At 35.5% G+C, this 17141-nt stretch overlaps 3 protein-coding genes across 4 annotated transcripts; 1 reads left to right on the top strand and 2 right to left on the bottom strand.

Annotated features, from left to right (window-relative positions):
- The first annotated feature begins 1764 nt into the window (after positions 1–1764).
- On the top strand, positions 1765–7886 carry LOC121802228 (transcriptional adapter ADA2b). The gene is made up of 13 exons (XM_042201847.1): positions 1765–2084; positions 2482–2537; positions 2884–3062; positions 3497–3562; positions 3669–3794; positions 3871–3946; positions 4586–4634; positions 4721–4779; positions 5453–5503; positions 5597–5807; positions 6467–6674; positions 7163–7408; positions 7496–7886. Exons 1-13 carry the CDS (start codon positions 2035–2037, stop codon positions 7685–7687), a joined length of 1569 nt encoding a protein of 522 aa, XP_042057781.1. The 5' UTR covers positions 1765–2034; the 3' UTR covers positions 7688–7886.
- A 473-nt stretch (positions 7887–8359) lies between these two features.
- LOC121802132 lies at positions 8360–11876 on the bottom strand. Of its 2 annotated transcripts, none has more exons than XM_042201712.1 (5): positions 11742–11876; positions 10967–11276; positions 9397–9812; positions 9055–9271; positions 8360–8881 (listed from the first exon to the last, which is right to left on the bottom strand). In XM_042201712.1, the coding sequence occupies exons 2-5, from the start codon at positions 11256–11258 to the stop codon at positions 8559–8561; spliced, it is 1248 nt and encodes a 415-aa protein (XP_042057646.1). In that variant the 5' UTR covers positions 11259–11276; positions 11742–11876; the 3' UTR covers positions 8360–8558. The 2 variants fall into 2 exon arrangements, with proteins under 2 accessions (XP_042057646.1, XP_042057645.1); XM_042201711.1 differs by having other exon boundaries at positions 10967–11259.
- A 1235-nt stretch (positions 11877–13111) lies between these two features.
- On the bottom strand, positions 13112–15799 carry LOC121803816. The gene is made up of 5 exons (XM_042203412.1): positions 15538–15799; positions 14095–15074; positions 13975–14032; positions 13646–13740; positions 13112–13474 (listed from the first exon to the last, which is right to left on the bottom strand). Exons 1-5 carry the CDS (start codon positions 15797–15799, stop codon positions 13112–13114), a joined length of 1758 nt encoding a protein of 585 aa, XP_042059346.1.
- Positions 15800–17141: the final 1342 nt, after the last annotated feature.

The raw sequence follows: 17141 nt of genomic DNA, 5'->3' as shown, positions 1-17141 counted from the left end.
ACCACATGAATGGATATTTTATGAGAAAATCAATTTAACAAGGAATAGTTTTTTTATGATATTTCCATTTGAAGTTGATGTACATCTACAATTCGAGAAAATTGGTTACGTGGCTTTCTTCAATCGTCTTGAGTTTGTCACTGATTATAATCCATTTGGATTGAGCTATTACTACCACACAGATTCTTCCTCAAGATAATTCTCATCCGCTTATGTTTGGATTTTATTATAATTAAATCCTATACAATGCAAATAAAATTTATTACCATGTTCAACTTTGTATGCTTGGTTGTCACTTAATTATATGCATTCCTATTCATTACTTTTTTGTATGTGTACATTTGGAGATATGCGATGAGTAACTTAGTATGTGGAGAGGGAATTCAAGATTTCAAGTAGGATCGATAAATTAGCTGCTTGGATCGTTGTTATTGGATCAATTTGAAAATGACTTCATTAGTTGATTTAATAAGGCCTAGCTCAAATTTAATTTGTTAAACACTTAACCTTAACACAAATTCGACCTGCCTCTTTTAAACTTGAACATGACTAGCACATAACACGAACCTGTTAATCACACGATATAACTTAAGTTGACATGACATGATAACATAATTAAAATCGAACCCGACTCGAAATTTATCCAAAATTATCAAATTCCTAACGAATCGATCCGATAAGAACACATGTTGACCAAAATCCATTAATTTTATATATTTTCATGTCTAATTTTTATATCATGTTGAAAATTGATAGCTCTAAATTAGAACTATCTAATTTTAATGCCGATAATAAAGGGCAATAGATATGCTTAAAAGTAGGGATGTCATTCGGGCTAACCCGTTCGGGTTCGGGCCAACCCACTCGGGTTGCCGGGCTATTTGGGTGCGGGTTACTCGGGTTATGTATTTTTTGGGTCATAAATTTTCAACCCTAACCCGCCGGGTTTCGGGCTAACCCATCGAGCTATTCGGGCGTAAAAACTTTCAAAAACAATTTCTTGGATCAAAATTTTCTTATATAAAATAATTAAAAATTTGAGATATTTTTTTATTCTTAGTTTTAGAATCATATAACATCTTCAAATTTTCATTGTTTTATTCAATAATAGTTGAAGGGAAGCCTTTCATCTCGATCAACTACAACATAAACAAAAGATAAAAGAAAATTAAACCAATCATTTTGAATTAAAGCTTGTTTTTGTATTATTATTTTGGCATTGTTCATAATTAATTCTTTATGAAAATTAAAAATTGTATCTTACATGAATAATTATTAAAATGATAAATATATTGAGATTGTGATGGGTTAGTTTTTAATTTTGTCTTAATTGACTTTGGTAGTGGTAAGACAAAATTGATAGATGATGGAACGATGGAATAATGACTTAGGGTGGAACTTGAAAGTTGATAGTATGAGATGGAGTGAAAAAGTGTAAAATGCAGATTGAAGAAGACTAATGATTGTGCCACGTGAAATACAAAAATACAAAAAATCCCTAAAATCTAATATTTTTTAATTAAAAGTGGCAACCCGTCGGGCCGACCCGTTTAACCCGCCAAACCATTCGGGCCACTCGTTTAGCCCGTTTTGTATTCGGGTTACAAAATTACAGCCCTAATCCACTAATTTATCAGACTATTCGGGCCGACCCAGGGATTTCGGATTGGATTGACATCCCTAATTAAAAGAGTAAAAGTCAATAGAAGATTGTTCATGTACAAATACTAATGGATTTCCAGATAAGAGCAAACAAACGAAAAACAGTGAAGCAAGCTATTGTAAATCACAAAATAGGAAAACAACTAAATTCATCCGTATATACAACGTATCCCCACAGATAGCAAGTAATTTGGGCTTTTATATGTACCCATTTTTCTGAATTAGGGTTCTTACAAGCATGCATTTACCATGAACTAAATTGTTTACTATCACTTTTCTTTAGAATTTCAATGTTCACGATCAATTCATTGGAAATTTCGATTTAGATCATATGTAATTGTGCACAGAAACTATCTTTGCAAGCCAGATATAATGGGCCGTTCGCGTGGGAATTTTCACGCTGAGGAAGATCCAAGTCAAAGGTTTGATTTTTTATTTCCTTTTCTTGTATGTTATCCTGCATTTTACATAAGTTGAAATGGGAAAGGTTTTATTTTTCGTAGTTAATGGTGAGCATTTTAATGTTTATGGATTATTTCTTAGTATGTTCAAGTGTGAAAACCTCAAATGCCAAGCTGGAGATTGGAGGTTGTTGGTATCAAATGTTTTCGACATTCATGATATGATATGTGGTCATACTTCATCTTCTAATTCTGTTGCTTCGTGCATTTCTAAGCTGGAGCGATGTGGAGCGTAGTTTTTTTTATTTTTTATTGCAATTATTTTAATCAATAACTATGACAGTTCGTGTGAGTGATTTATTTTCTGCTGCAATTCTTCTATGCTCTCTTTAAGTACTAAGTGTATTTGTTTTGGCAGATCAAGGAGAAAGAAGAATGCTCCAAGTGGAGAAAATTTAGAATCTGTCACTGCAGGTGATAATATCTTCTCGTATAAGATAGAAGTTTTGGGTGTATAATATGCAGCTATGCCTCCGTGGATGATGAGTATATTGATATCTATATCGAATCATTGCCATACTTTTCTGTTTCTTGCATCTTCCATCAAGTGATTACTGATTAACTGCTATTAATATCTGACTCAGTCCTTCAATAGTGACTAGGTTGTGCTTGGCGACTTTACGGCTAGACTAGTATTTTGGGATACCTGATTAGTATAGATGTAGGGTTGATGTATTATGTTTACTTTTCACAGCTTCTAATAAGAATACTGTTATCATGTGTTCCTATTTATTAATATGCTATGCTCTTTATTGCTCAGGTCAAGGAAGCAGTGATGGAAAAAGGGCATTATATCATTGTAACTATTGCAACAAAGACATTACTGGAAGAATTCGTATCAAATGTGCTGTATGTTCTGATTTTGACCTGTGCATAGAGTGTTTCTCAGTAGGTGCTGAGGTTCATCCACATAAAAGTGACCACCCATATCGTGTTATGGTCAGTGCCTCACCTTAAAATTTTGCTCAATAAGCATTCTCTCTTATATCTTATATGTTCAACTCCACACGCAAACACACATGCATATAAATACATTTCCCTTACTTTATTTAGACGAATTCTAAACTTGGAAGCCCGTCGATTACCATATCTAAATGTTAATAATGATTTTATTGTGCATGCACATGATACGTTCTATGTTTAATATGGATATCGACGGGATTTCTAATATTTTTGTATTTTCCTTTTTTTACTGGAAGTTATATCATATATGTATGTCATAAGAAGACTACTTCAAAAAAGGAATTATTATATCTTATATTTATGGATAGGATAGTATGTATTTCTCATATTGGAATTATTATTTGTACACAACATAACTAGGGACAGTTATTAGTTATTATTTGATGGTATTTGAAAAGTTATTTCTACAGGATATCCTGTCGTTTCCTCTTATCTGTCCAGAGTGGAAGGCTGATGAGGAAATGTTACTTCTGGAGGTGATCTCTTATCTGATTTCAGTTTCTTGATGATCAATGCCACGTAAACCATAAAGCATTTAATATCTTATCTTACTGTGTACCTTCATGAATGCTACCCTATCAGGGAATCGAAATGTATGGCATGGGAAACTGGGCTGAAGTTGCTGAGCATGTCGGGACCAAGACAAAAGAAGCATGCATTGAACATTATAGGAGTGCTTATCTTAACTCTCCTTGCTTCCCTCTACCTGTATGACTCCTGCCAGGAATGCAATATTTTTAAGGTTGTATTTCACTTCAAAAATGACTTGCATTTCTTTTCTCAGGATATGACACATGTTATGGGTAAAAATAGAAAGGAACTCCTCGCGATGGCTAAAGGGCATATTGAGGATAAAAAAGGTTGGTACTATTGTTTGACCTCTGCTTTTCAAGTTTTGATATGCAATGTGCAGTTTTAGTGTTGATTTGAATTGCTTTCAATTGAATACTTTTCATCTCAAAATTTTAGGTCCTGTTTGATTAAAAATTGATTGTTATCTGTATTGTCATCTTACATATCATCGATACACCATTTAGTAGACAACTCTAAGGTATTTTCTAGTCCGCCTGACTTACCAAAGTACTAATTCTATTGGTGAATAAGTTATGTTCATCAGATGCTTGAGTTGAATTGCTTATGATGCATGCTTAGCGGACCTGTTTTTGGATCTCAACTGTTTTGATTTTGGAGTCCTGCTATTTTCTTTTCCTCTTCTTCTGAATAATGTGCAGTTCTGCGAGCAGGTTGTTAATGATTTAATGGTATTGGTTTATCCTGTTTTTGATAATTGATTAGTGTATTTCTGGCCTGTAATGAACTGAGGGATGAGCTTACCATTTTAAAGAAATTCTATTATTTGCACAATTTCATATGTGCATGTAATATGCCATTTCAGCATTTTCTGTGTTAGTCAATTGTGAATATGGGCATGCTGCTGTATGAGATTATGCTTTAAACCCATCCAACTGATTTGGCTGTGCTTGGTTGGCTTTTGCCAGGGGAACTTCAGCTAAAGGAGGAATCACCATTTTCTCCCTCAAGAGTCAAGTATAACTTTTACTACTTCTTTGCAGATTCTGCATACAATTTTTATCATTTTCTGATTTTTTGTGTCTTTTTTCACCCTTTTTAAGGATTGAAGATCATTACAAAAGTGGTCCTCCAGGTCGTTTGCCTTCCAACTCCATTCCAGGTCATTTGAATTACAGTTGAATGTAATCTTCAATATCTTTGTTCCTATATTCAATTCTATGTAATCTACTATCCATATACTCTCTCCGTCCATGATAATTGGCATGAGTTGACTCAACTTGGGTATTTTAGAAAATGTCTGGAAAAAGTTGGTGGTGGGTCCTACTTTTATATAGTAGTTTTAAAATTAAATGTGAGTGAGATGAGCTAGTGGAATGTGGGGTCCATTACCAAAGGTAGTAAAAAGTAAATATGACCACTAATCATGGACGGACGAAAAGGAAAGTTGTGCCAATTAATCGTGGACGGAGCAATATATATAAGAGAACACCTATGGACACCCTGAGATAAAACCTGCTTTAAAACCCTGAGACTCATACCTTTATATGATTCAATTGAGACTTGTGATGCTACAAAGTAGCCACATTTTGATGGTGGGGCATTAAGTTGATAGTATTTAGGAAAAGTATTTTTGTAGAATGAACTATATTCGATTAGTTCTAACAGATATAATACAGACTTGAAGATTTTCACGAAGATGAGCACATTTATTTAAACAAATATGATTACCTATTAAGCATTCCCTTCGTATTTGAATTAAAACCATGCAAAAAATGTGTGAATGTGTGCCTAAATGTGTTTTGCTGATAGTTCTAATGCAAATGATTTTGCAGGAGCAAAAGTTAATAAAAAGCTCTCCAATACTGTCCCTGCCAAGGATCATGGTGATGTTTAGTTCTTCTGGATGCTATGTTACCCTACCGTGTTTTTTTTTGGGATCGTTGCTTACTCTTATATTACTTGGTATAATATTTCAGGTCGTAGTTTTGGTGTAAACAAACCTAAATCTGCAAAGGTTGAAGGCCCATCTTTGCTGGATTCAAGTGGTTACAATCCCAAAAGACAAGAATTCGACCCTGAATATGATAATGAAGCTGAGCAGCTGTTGGCTGATATGGAATTCAAGGAAACTGATACAGACGAGGAGCATCAATTGAAACTGAGAGTACTTCGTATATATTCAAAAAGGTAATCTTCAGTAAAATGTCTGTATTTTGGCAGCTTAAATTTGTTGAACAATTGTATCCAGAGAATTATAATTAACTGATGTATCTATAGCTCATTGTCCTTTAAGATTGTATAGGTTCAATCCCCTTAGGTTGATAACATTTTCAGTAAAATGTCTGTATTTTGGTAGCTTAAATTTGTTGAACAATTGTGTTGAGAGGATTTTAGTTAATTGTTGTATCTATAGCTCATTGTCTTTTAAGATTTTATAGGTTCAATCCCCTTAGGTTGATAATGCAACCCAAGTTCTCATGTTTATTAATTATGTAAACAACAATGTGAACTTCACAAACACTTCTCTTAATTTGCAAACTAGTGAGGTTAGCGTATGCCTGGTCAAAAACAGACAACCTTCCAGTTCAATTACTGTAATTTTATCTTTTGTCCATGATAAATTTATTGTATTAACTAAGATGGTGCATATATGGATATCGGCAATTGAGAAAAGATCCAGGATAGAACGCCGGAGCTCCTGCATGAAGATTATTTTCTTGTAGTTTCGTTCAGTTCTGTTATTTCCACTCAATTCTTTCCAGTTTCTATGTGTGTTCGCCGGTCTCCAGCCTTTTGCTCCTATTATAAGATATTCTCACAATCTTTTGAGTTCTTGTTGTTGACAGGCTTGATGAGAGAAAACGTAGAAAGGATTTTATTCTGGAAAGGAACTTGCTCCATCCTAGTCCATTTGATGATTTTTCTCATGAAGAGAAGGAATTGTGCCGACGTTATGATGTTTTCATGCGTTTCCATTCGAAGGATGAGCATGAAGAACTACTAAAAACTGTCGTCTCAGAACATAGAATTCTAAAACGAATTAGAGAACTTAAGGTATTCTCAGTTAATGTTCATTCGCTTCTCTTACGATGGGAATGCATCATTGAAAAACCTAAGTTTTGTTCCCTACTTTTACGGTTTTCATTTACAAGTGAGCAGACTAGACATTTTGGGCAGAAAAGATATCAATTTAACAAGTTTCTCGAGTTGCAATTTCTAATTTGATTTGCATACCACTGTAGTATTTCAATGTCTCATCCTAGTGGTAAAATCATGTCACCCTAGGCAAATGTTTATCCATTAGATTGCCCTTTCTGCCTAATTTTGATATACATAGATAAAATGCTCAAATGTGTATGAACTTCAGATTTAACTGAAGAATAGATAATTTGATGAGTTGAAAAAAAAAATCATTAATCAATGGGAAGCAATTAGGTCCAGAAACATCTAAGTAGGAATTTGGCTGGCAATGTAGAAGGCAGCTAATGCCTCTGAAAATTTTCTCCTCGTTTTAACATTGGAACATGGATGTCTCTATCTAGGAAGCACGAGCTGCTGGGTGCCGTTCATCAGCTGAGGCTGATAGATATCTTGAGCAGAAGAGGCGGGAAGGTGATGATGTTGTTAACCGAAAGGAAAATTCTCAGGCAGGCCCAAGCAGCCAGGAAAGTCTGAGTGTTTCTGATTCATTCGGTACCTACTCAACCACGACATCAGCAGGCCAAGCCAACTCGTGGACAGATTCGGATTTCGTGCCAATTTCCGGAGCCAATCTACTCTCTGAATCTGTAAGTGTGCAGTTTAGGGTTGTCACGACAAATTGCGTTGTGTGTTTAACTATCTGAATTCAATGCCTTATGTCATTTTGGTGGTAGGAGAAACAACTTTGCCACGACATCCGGTTATCCCCACAACATTACCTGAAGATTCAGGAGGACTTGACAACCCAAATTTTGTGTGGCAATATCACTAAGAAGTCTGACGCTCATTCCTTCTTCCAAGTTGAACCAATGAAAATCGACAGGGTCTACGATATCCTTCTCAGAAAGGGTATTGCTCATCTATGATTCGCAATATCATCAATCAAGGGAAGGGGGAGAAGATAGCTGCAGTGGCATTATGTTGTATATTTTGATGACTCATTCTTAACATGATGAAGCTAATATGCCATGTAATTGAATCCATTCACCATTTATTGCCTGTTGTATTGTATCTTGAACCTCTCCTGGCTTCTAACTAGTGAAAATATCTGTGATTACCTTCTAATTCTAGTCTATCTCAACTAAATGTGAACAGTATTCTGATTTTCGTTAGAAATCTATATATCAGCGACACCATTTTATTACAAACCTGCTGTTTGGATCAAAGCTGGATGTTGACCATCCGTTCGAAACCGCTGATTACAGTTTCAGGCCAACTAGAACAGAAACCGAACAGGGGCCGTCCCGATTACGGTTCAAGAAATATGCAGCTGTGAAACTTTAGTTCGGAACCACCGGCTAATTGTTAAGTATTTCACATGCATACAAATAGTGTCGGATCCAGAACCTAAAAATGGAGGGATGGAATTAAATGTTTAAAAATTAAATACAATTTTTAATAATAAATTAAATAATTATTAATATCATGTGATTGATGCCTGTTAAGCCCCAAACAGTGAAAGAATCCTCATATGTTCCCGAAGATACATTGTTACATGTTATACTCATTCAGATTCAGATATCTACTTCAAGAGAAACTCGGACAATGATGTGAATGTGATCGGTTAGAAGTAATGGTAAAAAGACTAGTTACATACATCAATGTATACACTGAGGCCAAAAGAGGTATACATTTGCAGAGAATGCAGCCAAAATGTGCACAATCCATCATGATCTATTTTCTCTAAGTATTCATATTTACGAATTCACAGAGCCAAAAGTTGCCGTTATATCACTGTTAGAGCCTGCCAGACTTCTTCACCTCTTCATTGTATCTGTTTATAAGTTGTTTCTTGAAATTAGGCGTCTCGCCAGCAGTTGAACTCTGTATCTTCCACTTGTCACCTTCATGTTTCCGATGGGTGGCAACCACGCTGTTTGCTGCAGAGCTATTAGCCTCAACGAATGCAGCTTGTGGTGTAAGGTTTGGGCCGGGGCTAAATATCGAAGATAAGAAAGATAGTATATCATGTCTTCCTTTTATGTTCACCCATTTGCTGTCAATCCAATCTCTTGAAACTCTCATGTGCTTCCTCGCAACAGTTGAGAACCTATTCTCACCTGCACAGATTAAGGGTAACTGAATCAAATCCTCCATTGTAGGCATCAACCGTCGAAACTAAATGCAATAAAACACTGATTAAACTAGTTCAGCAACATGGTCGGTTACTTGAGATATGGAAGCACAATAGCACATAGGATAGTGGTGCACTTTGAGTAGCTCAAAACCTTACCAGGGAAGTAAACTTGAAGATTAGTATTCGTCGGTGTCTCATATCCAATTACAACGCCTTCCCACCAGCTGTTGCACCACCACACGTCAACTGCAGCTCCGACCACAAATGTAGTGTCTGAAGAATCCATACATGGCCGAGGCCTGATTGTAAGACGGCCTAAACATCTGATTCCTAGTTTATCAGGATCTGCCACTCGCGATTCTGTAACCCATTCCTATATTTTTATGCAAAGAGGATATGTACTCAGAACTACAACTGATCAGCAGCATTTGACTGTTTTGTGCATACTTAAATTAAACTGAAACTTGACAACAGGAAGGGGAAAACATGTATGATTACCTCCAGTTTTTGAACTCCATCGGCTTGCAAAACATCTTTGTATTGAACCTTTAGACGGCTTTTTGACGAAAGCAAGATCCTGCACCTGAACCAGCAGCCTCGCATGCCGCTGTCCTGACTAAGAAGCTCGATATTTTTGTTGAACTTGGGAAGTACTTTACATGGTGGCTCAGGTGTAGGAAGAGCAATAATCGGTCTCTTCATTGGAAGATTGATTCTCACTCTGTTACATGTCGGTTCCCATTTCACTGCACGATTGTCTGATGTTAAATCTGTCTTGCTAGTGCAGTTGCTGTGGAGGATCTCACTCAGCCTGCATCTTTTTACTCTCTTGGAAGTTTGCAGTGGATATTTTTCAGGAATTGGACGTTTGACTTTTTCAGCTGTAGCTTGTGTATTGTAGCTTGGGCGGGAAACTAGACATTCAGATTAAGGATAGGACAGGTCAATCACTTAAAATAGATTGCACCAAAAATTTCTGAGACATGCAACTTGATATGTCTTGCCATAAACATGGTAAACCATTGGGTTGGTTCTTCCATAGGGTAAGATTTATTTTGATTTAGAGGTATAGTCTTAACATGCTGTCAAATGTTAATATCTATTACTATTACCTTTTGACCTTAACATTAGCAGTCGGAAGAGAACATTTAGAAAATCTATGTTAGTCTCGAATGTTGATATCACGATGGTGAGAATAAACTTAACTTTCTAGATGATCAGTAAGAGCTTATGAGAACTGTAAGTATTCATATCTGGAATGATGAAGATGAAGAAAGAGATATCTGAAAAAATTTGTAGCTGAAACAATAATTCGAACTCTAAATAGATAACTTATCCTATCTAATAATCAAAATGGCAAGGAAAGACATAGTGTGAATGCAAATTACTCCTCCTTAAGAGGTAGATAAAGAAACAACATTGTGTGATTTAAAAAATGCTCAAATAGTTCTAGCATACATTCTGCAAAACAGTTAAAGTGCAAAGAGAATCATCATTTCTCAGTCCTACAGACTTTTCATCCATTAACGATACCTTTATCGGTAAAGAAGAGGATAAATGTTCACATAACCACAGTCTTAAGAAATGCATGAAAACCAAGTAAAACAAAGTCTGATTCAAGAAAGTGAAAGGAGAACAGCTATAGCTCTTGATTATCTGAAACAACATAGAAATTATTATCAAAACATTTCAAACACTTTCCCTGTTAATTCCTTCTTTCTTCTCTCGAATGTCACATTACTAAGCTGCTGGATATATATTCATGGATATACCATCACTTGCAATTTCAACAGTAAGTCTTATTGTTGGTCTCCACGAGCGAAGTAAGATCCATGCTTAGAAAACAGCTCTTACTAGCAAGGATTAGGACCGTTACTATGACCGGAACTAGAATACAAACAATGTAAATCGAAAGGTAACAAAGAATGAATGGATATCTATATATGATGATGCACAATTCCAAGATATAGCTATCATTTCAGAGAAGGTTACTTACCCATAACCTATTATAAAAAAATCATTAACTTGGATAAATTATAAGTATCAAGGTTGAATGAGTAAGACATACCTGAGCTAGCCATGATTGGTCCACCTCTTGCCACAACCGTGATGAGCCAATCAACAACCTCTCGTCTTGCTTGCCACTTCTTCCCTGCATAAACACCGCCCGTGGACCCAAAGACTCGCAAGTAGTCCTCTGAAACTGCATACACCATGTGATTGATGCACCTCTCCCTCCCAACCACAGCAACAACAGAATTCCCAATGTTATCTTTGAGTTTATAATGAACAATGCGACTGCCCCTTTCTGGCACCACAACACACTCTTCCCATGCCCTTATAACTCCACTATCAGACATCCTGATCAACCAAAACGACTATCAAAACACAATGAGTATCAGGAGCAAAATGCAATTTCAAAGAAAACATTGTAATCTCATAAATTTCGACTATCAAGCAAAACACAATGAGTATCACGAACAAAATTCATTTTCAGCAATATATGATTCAATGAAATCCTTGTAATCTCATAAACATCGACTAACTGAAAATCTTTAAAAAGTTCCAACAAAATCAAAATTTCGGCGATTAAAAATAATGGGATAGTGAAAAACAGATAAACCTCGGAGTGGGAAAAAACAGAAATGGGCAATCGACAAAACAACCTCAAAATGTATTACAGTAACTAAAGTAAACAACAATCTTTTCAACAAATCACACCTCGTTTGCCTAGTTCTTGAAACATGAACAAAAAAAAATCAAGCGTCAGTTTGAGTCAAAGTGAGTAAGCTTCCGAACTAACAGTAAAGGGTAGCAGCATATAAAAATAATTTAGAGTGAACCTGAAATATGAAAAGGCGCAGTTGGCAAGAGATGAAAAGGTTGTAGTGATTTATGGTGGGTTTAAGGGCTTATGGAGAGAGAGAGGGAGAAGCAAATGGGCATGAGTTGTGTACTGCATTCCCTTTTTCGCAGTGAATTTGTTGTTTACACGCCAAATTACAGTCATTGTAGAACTACCATCTTTAGTACTACTATCCCATTAACCAGCTTCAATAGTGAGAGTTGATTTGTTTAAACTTAGTTTTGTGAAATTTGATTACTAGTATTAAGTTAAATGCTTTAGTTCGAGATTTGTACTACTAGTACTATATTTTAACGTGTATCGAATAATCAATTAGATTTAGAAAAAGTAATATTCAAATTTAAATTTAGAAAAATTGCGCATGAATTCAAATTTGCGTCGATAGTAAACAAGTTATGCTTAAATTTAGCAATACTAGACTGGGCACAGTTTCATTACACCTCAACAATGTTAAGAAAAGAGGAAGACAAAAGGGTAACTTAAAACATTTATACAATTACCATATTTTGTGTTGATTATTCTAATATAATACATTCGTCCTTTAAAAATAGAAACAATTTTCATTTTGGTATGTCCCTTAAAAATAAAAACTTTCTAATTTTTCTATTTTATGAAGTGGACCTTACATTCCACTAACTACTTCCACTACTCTTTCTCTTTATCTCTCTTATTTTATCTATTTTTCTCTTTCTCTCTTATTTTATTAATTATTATCCCTTACTTTACCAATTGTGCATTAAAGTTCATGCCGTTTTAAAAGTTTCTATTTTTCAAGGACGGAGGTAGGACATATAATGCTTCTTTTGCTAAGTGATACTCCCATGTCCGCGATTAATTGTTTCAAAAAAAATTTCATCCGTCTATAAACAATACTCCGTCACATTTGCTTTCTTAATATTGTTAGAATAGGTTTTGCTGAGATTTTGCTATGTTTGAATTGTTCTTCTAGTAATGGTTCAATACTTTTAAGCTGTCGAATTTTAACATTTTCAAGCGTTGATTCTTCTTAAAATTTCTCACCAATTTCTCCGATGAAAAAGATAAAAGAAATGTTCAAGTCGAGTTGGTCGAATTTTAACATTTTGAAGCGTTGATTCTTCTTAAAATTTCTCACCAATTTCTCCGTTGAAAAAGATAATAGAAATGTTCAAGTCGAGTTGATGGCAGCAGCAGGTTTGAGCAGTGGCGGATCCAGGATTTGTCAATTGACGGTACGAGTCGTATGATAAATAATTACATAACACTTAAAAAAAATTAGAAAATAACGGTAAAATAATATTTGAAATATTATTCAATTTTGAACTCGTGTATTTTAAAATAAAATAAACCAAAAACTAAACATAACATCTAATTTATTTTTCTACGAGTCTTCATTTCCTCAAAGCGATGAGCTATATCATCATCAGAGACTTGTAGAAACATTTCTTTCTCAATGAAAGTCACCAAACAATCATTCAAAGGTTTATCACCAATTCTATTTCGCAACTTATTCTTCACAAACGCCATTCCAGAAAATACTCTCTCTACACTTGCAGTAGCAACCGGAAGAATCAAAATCAACTTAATAAGCAAAAAGACAAAGGGGTAAGCCACATCCCTCTTTGTTTCAACAAGCTTCATTGAAAGAGAACTAAGATCTTGCAAATTCTGAAAGTCATTATCTCTTCTAATATCCTTCATGAATATATCAAGTTGACAATCAAGAGACCTCTAATCAATGCTTGAAAAATCAGAAGGATAAAATGTTGCAAGTTTGAGTACACTTTCGTTGTCAAAAGAAGAGAAGTCATCTCTAGGACTGAAGCAAGCCATGCATCTGATCAACTCCATATTGACTTCATCAAATCGATTGTCAAATTCTTGAAGTAATAAATCAATTACCTCTATAAACACATCAATGCGAAAATGATGACGATAGGAAACTTGTTGAACAAAATGCTTTGATCTTCCATGAGGCACATAACAAGCTTCCAAATCTGGAACAACAATGTCATGATTATTGCAAAATGAGATTACCTTGTTCAAGTGAATCTCCCATCCATCCTCCCTAGTTTTTTGTAGTTGACTTTTGGTTAAAGAGACAAGCCTCATAACATTAATTATATCTTGATCTCTTCTTTGCAAAGAAAGACACACATTGTTAGTGTACCCAAATATAGTTAGTTGTGCCATAAAAACAAAGTCAAATGACTCCATTGAGTACAAAATGCCTTGAGCTTTGCACTTATCATCAAATTTAGAGCCATTCTTTTCAATAATCATAAGAACCTTAACAATTGTAGAAAATAGGTCCATGACATTTAAAAGAGTCTTGTAGTGAGAACTCCAACGAGTGTCCTAGGCCTCTTCAAACCAAGTTCTTGATTTAACCCAGACCATGTTTCAAGTTCGTCAATTTCTAAGGCTTGAGCAAGTTTTTGTGCTTGAATTTCACGAATCAATTCTTGTCTCTTGCAAGAAACTCCTACAACATTTAATAAATTTGCAATCGTATCAAAAAGCCAAGCACATTCATCGTTCTTTTTTGCAATGGCTACAAGAGTCAGTTGAAGTTGGTGGGTGAAGCAGTGGACGTAGTAAGCACTTGGAGTATCTTCCATAATCAAAGTCTTCAATCCATGTATTTCACCCTTCATGTTACTAGCCCCACCATATCCGTTTCCTCGAATCTTAGATGGACTCAATGAATGTTCAATAAGCAATGATATGATTGCACTTCTAAGAGATAAAGCTGTGGTATCACCAACATGAGCAAGACCAATGAATCTTTCCACTACCTGTCCTATTTTTCTTTGAACATAGCGTAGGCAAAGATATAATTGTTCCTTTTGGGACACATCACTTGATTCGTCAGCTAATATAGCAAAATAGTCAACACCAAGTTCTTCCACAATTCGCTTAGTTGTTTCTTTAGCACAACAATTGATAATATCCTTTTGAATAGTTGGAGATATCAATTGACAATTTCCAGGAGCATTTTCCAAAGTCACTTTTGAAACAACTTCATTATGTGTCCTTAACCATTTCAAAAGTTCAAGAAAATTTCCTCTATTAAGGGATTCACTATTTTCTCTATGTCCACGATAGCCCAAACCTTGCCGCAGTAGATAACGCAAACATGAAATTGAAGCCTTCAAGCGAATGTCATATTCTTTTATGGTCACCTCGGTGGCATTATCAAGAGAAACAAGAATAGACTTTTTTTTGCCATCTCTTAAGTTCACATATTTCTCATAAACAAGATTGTGAGCACTTTTTACTCCACCAATATGCTTCGTAAATCTGTCCGGCTTATTCCACGACTTAAATCCTTTGTTCACAAATGCATCCCCCCCGCAGTAAGTCCAACTTCATTCTTAAACAAGTACTCCACCCGTTTCTCCATAGTTGAGTCATTTTTCCATTTCGGGAAGTTCCCTCATAGTTGAGTCATTTCCCTATATAGTAACTTTGTTCTCTTTCTTACTTTACTCTCTCTTACTTTATTCTCTCTACTTTATTCACTTTCTATTTTTTCCTCTCTCTTATTTTTTTATCTATTTATTTAACACATTCAACTATGAAGAAACGGAGGGAGTAGCAAACAAAACAAAATGCAGCATCTTCTGTTATGCTATATTCAAGCCAATCCCATGTATCGAACCAATAAGGCATAAATCGACGTCCTCTAATTTTTTTTCTAGGAAAGTTGTGAGATCTTGGTTGACAAGTCTTTTTAAGAATATATGCTCTCCTAACTGCATCTCGCTCATTTGGAGGATATTTCATTATACTATCTCTTTTTGCAGGATCATGATTAAGTTTTTCAACATCGTAAATCAATTCTTTTTCCTCTAAAGGGACACTTCGAGTCGGTGATACACTAGCATTTGAAGGAATCACGGTAACATTTGAAGGAGTCGGAGACACACTAACATTTGAAGGAGTCACGGTAACATTGGGAGGAGCCAGAGATGCACTAGCATTTGAAGGAGACGTATTATCATTTGGAGCCGAAGAACTTGAACTATCATGAGATTTCCTTCTTTTGAACATATTTCGAAAATTAGATTATTTCTTTATTCTTTTTAATTATACTTTCTACAAAAATATTAAAAATATAAAAACTTATATCTAGCTAGAAAGGGTATTTTGCAGCTTATAGATAACTCAAACTATATAAAAGTATAAAACTCATGCTTTCACAATTCCCAACTACAAGTCTACGGCTACAACTATAACTAGAATGATAAATTAAACAAACATTAAATTAAAGTTTTAACAACATAGCAGATTAGCAGCACTGCAATAAAGCTTTTAATACTCATAGAATTCAAGAAACAAACCTGGAGGCTCTGAGGCTGGATGGCTGGATTGAATGTTCTGCAGTTGACGGAGTGCCGAGCACGACTCTGCTCCTGCAGGCTGCTGATCACCGGATGGGAAGGGAAGGTGGAGGATTGCGGACTAGAGACTTGGTCTAGCAATTGACAGAAGGAGGTTTTTTTATAGATTTTAATTAGGGTTTAATTTTTTAATTTAAATTTCATCTCAAACCTTATATTCTTATTTATTTACTTAGATTTAGATTAATCTTCCTTCAATATTTATAGCTATCTTTTGGAATTTTTTATAAAATACATTACTAATAAATTATATATATAATACTAGTAGTAAAAAAAATTGGGGGTAGCACCGTCCCCCTTGTCCTGAATTCCCTCCGCCACTGGATTTGAGGGGAGAGGCGAGAGAGCCCAAAAAAACAGAGAAGATGACATTCTTCTTAAGTATGTATTAGAGTTTTCATTTTTAGGTCGATGACATGATTAGTTGGATTTTAGTTCTCTTACCTACCAACTTCCTCATGGTGATATGATTATTAGTACTTAAATTTGGTTGACGAATTTAATGTTGGAGATATAGCTATAAAAAACACTAACCGGGGGTAATACAACCTGAGAGAAGACAAATAAAACAAAAACGAAAATTAGAGTGGAAATTCAAAACTGTAAAGATGAACTTAGCCGAGTCGAGGAAGGCCTCTTTCCGCAAGACGAGATACGCCCCGGTAGTGTTCTCGGTTTTGCCGTGTTGTCCCCAAAGATAAAACGGCTACGTCTCGTTCGTTGCAACACCGCAGTTAGAACGAGCTCCGGTGAACTGAAAGAGGAAGAGGGCAGAGCTTTCGACAGAAAAAATAATGCAGAGAGGGGGAGAGAGCTTATGCTTGTGAATATTGTGTATAATGCAGTGGAATGGCTAGCCTATTTATAAGCCAAGCCACCATGCAGGGTCAATCAAGCCATGAAGGCTCATCATGGCAGATTCGTAACCGTCGGCGGTTACAGGCGTGTGGCAGGAGTGTGCCTTTCGCGTGTGGAGCGTGTGGATTTCTCAC

This window comes from Salvia splendens, chromosome 5, assembly GCF_004379255.2.
Source record: "Salvia splendens isolate huo1 chromosome 5, SspV2, whole genome shotgun sequence".
Classification (NCBI taxonomy): domain Eukaryota; kingdom Viridiplantae; phylum Streptophyta; class Magnoliopsida; order Lamiales; family Lamiaceae; genus Salvia; species Salvia splendens.
This window is presented reverse-complemented; position numbering and strand designations above follow the sequence as displayed.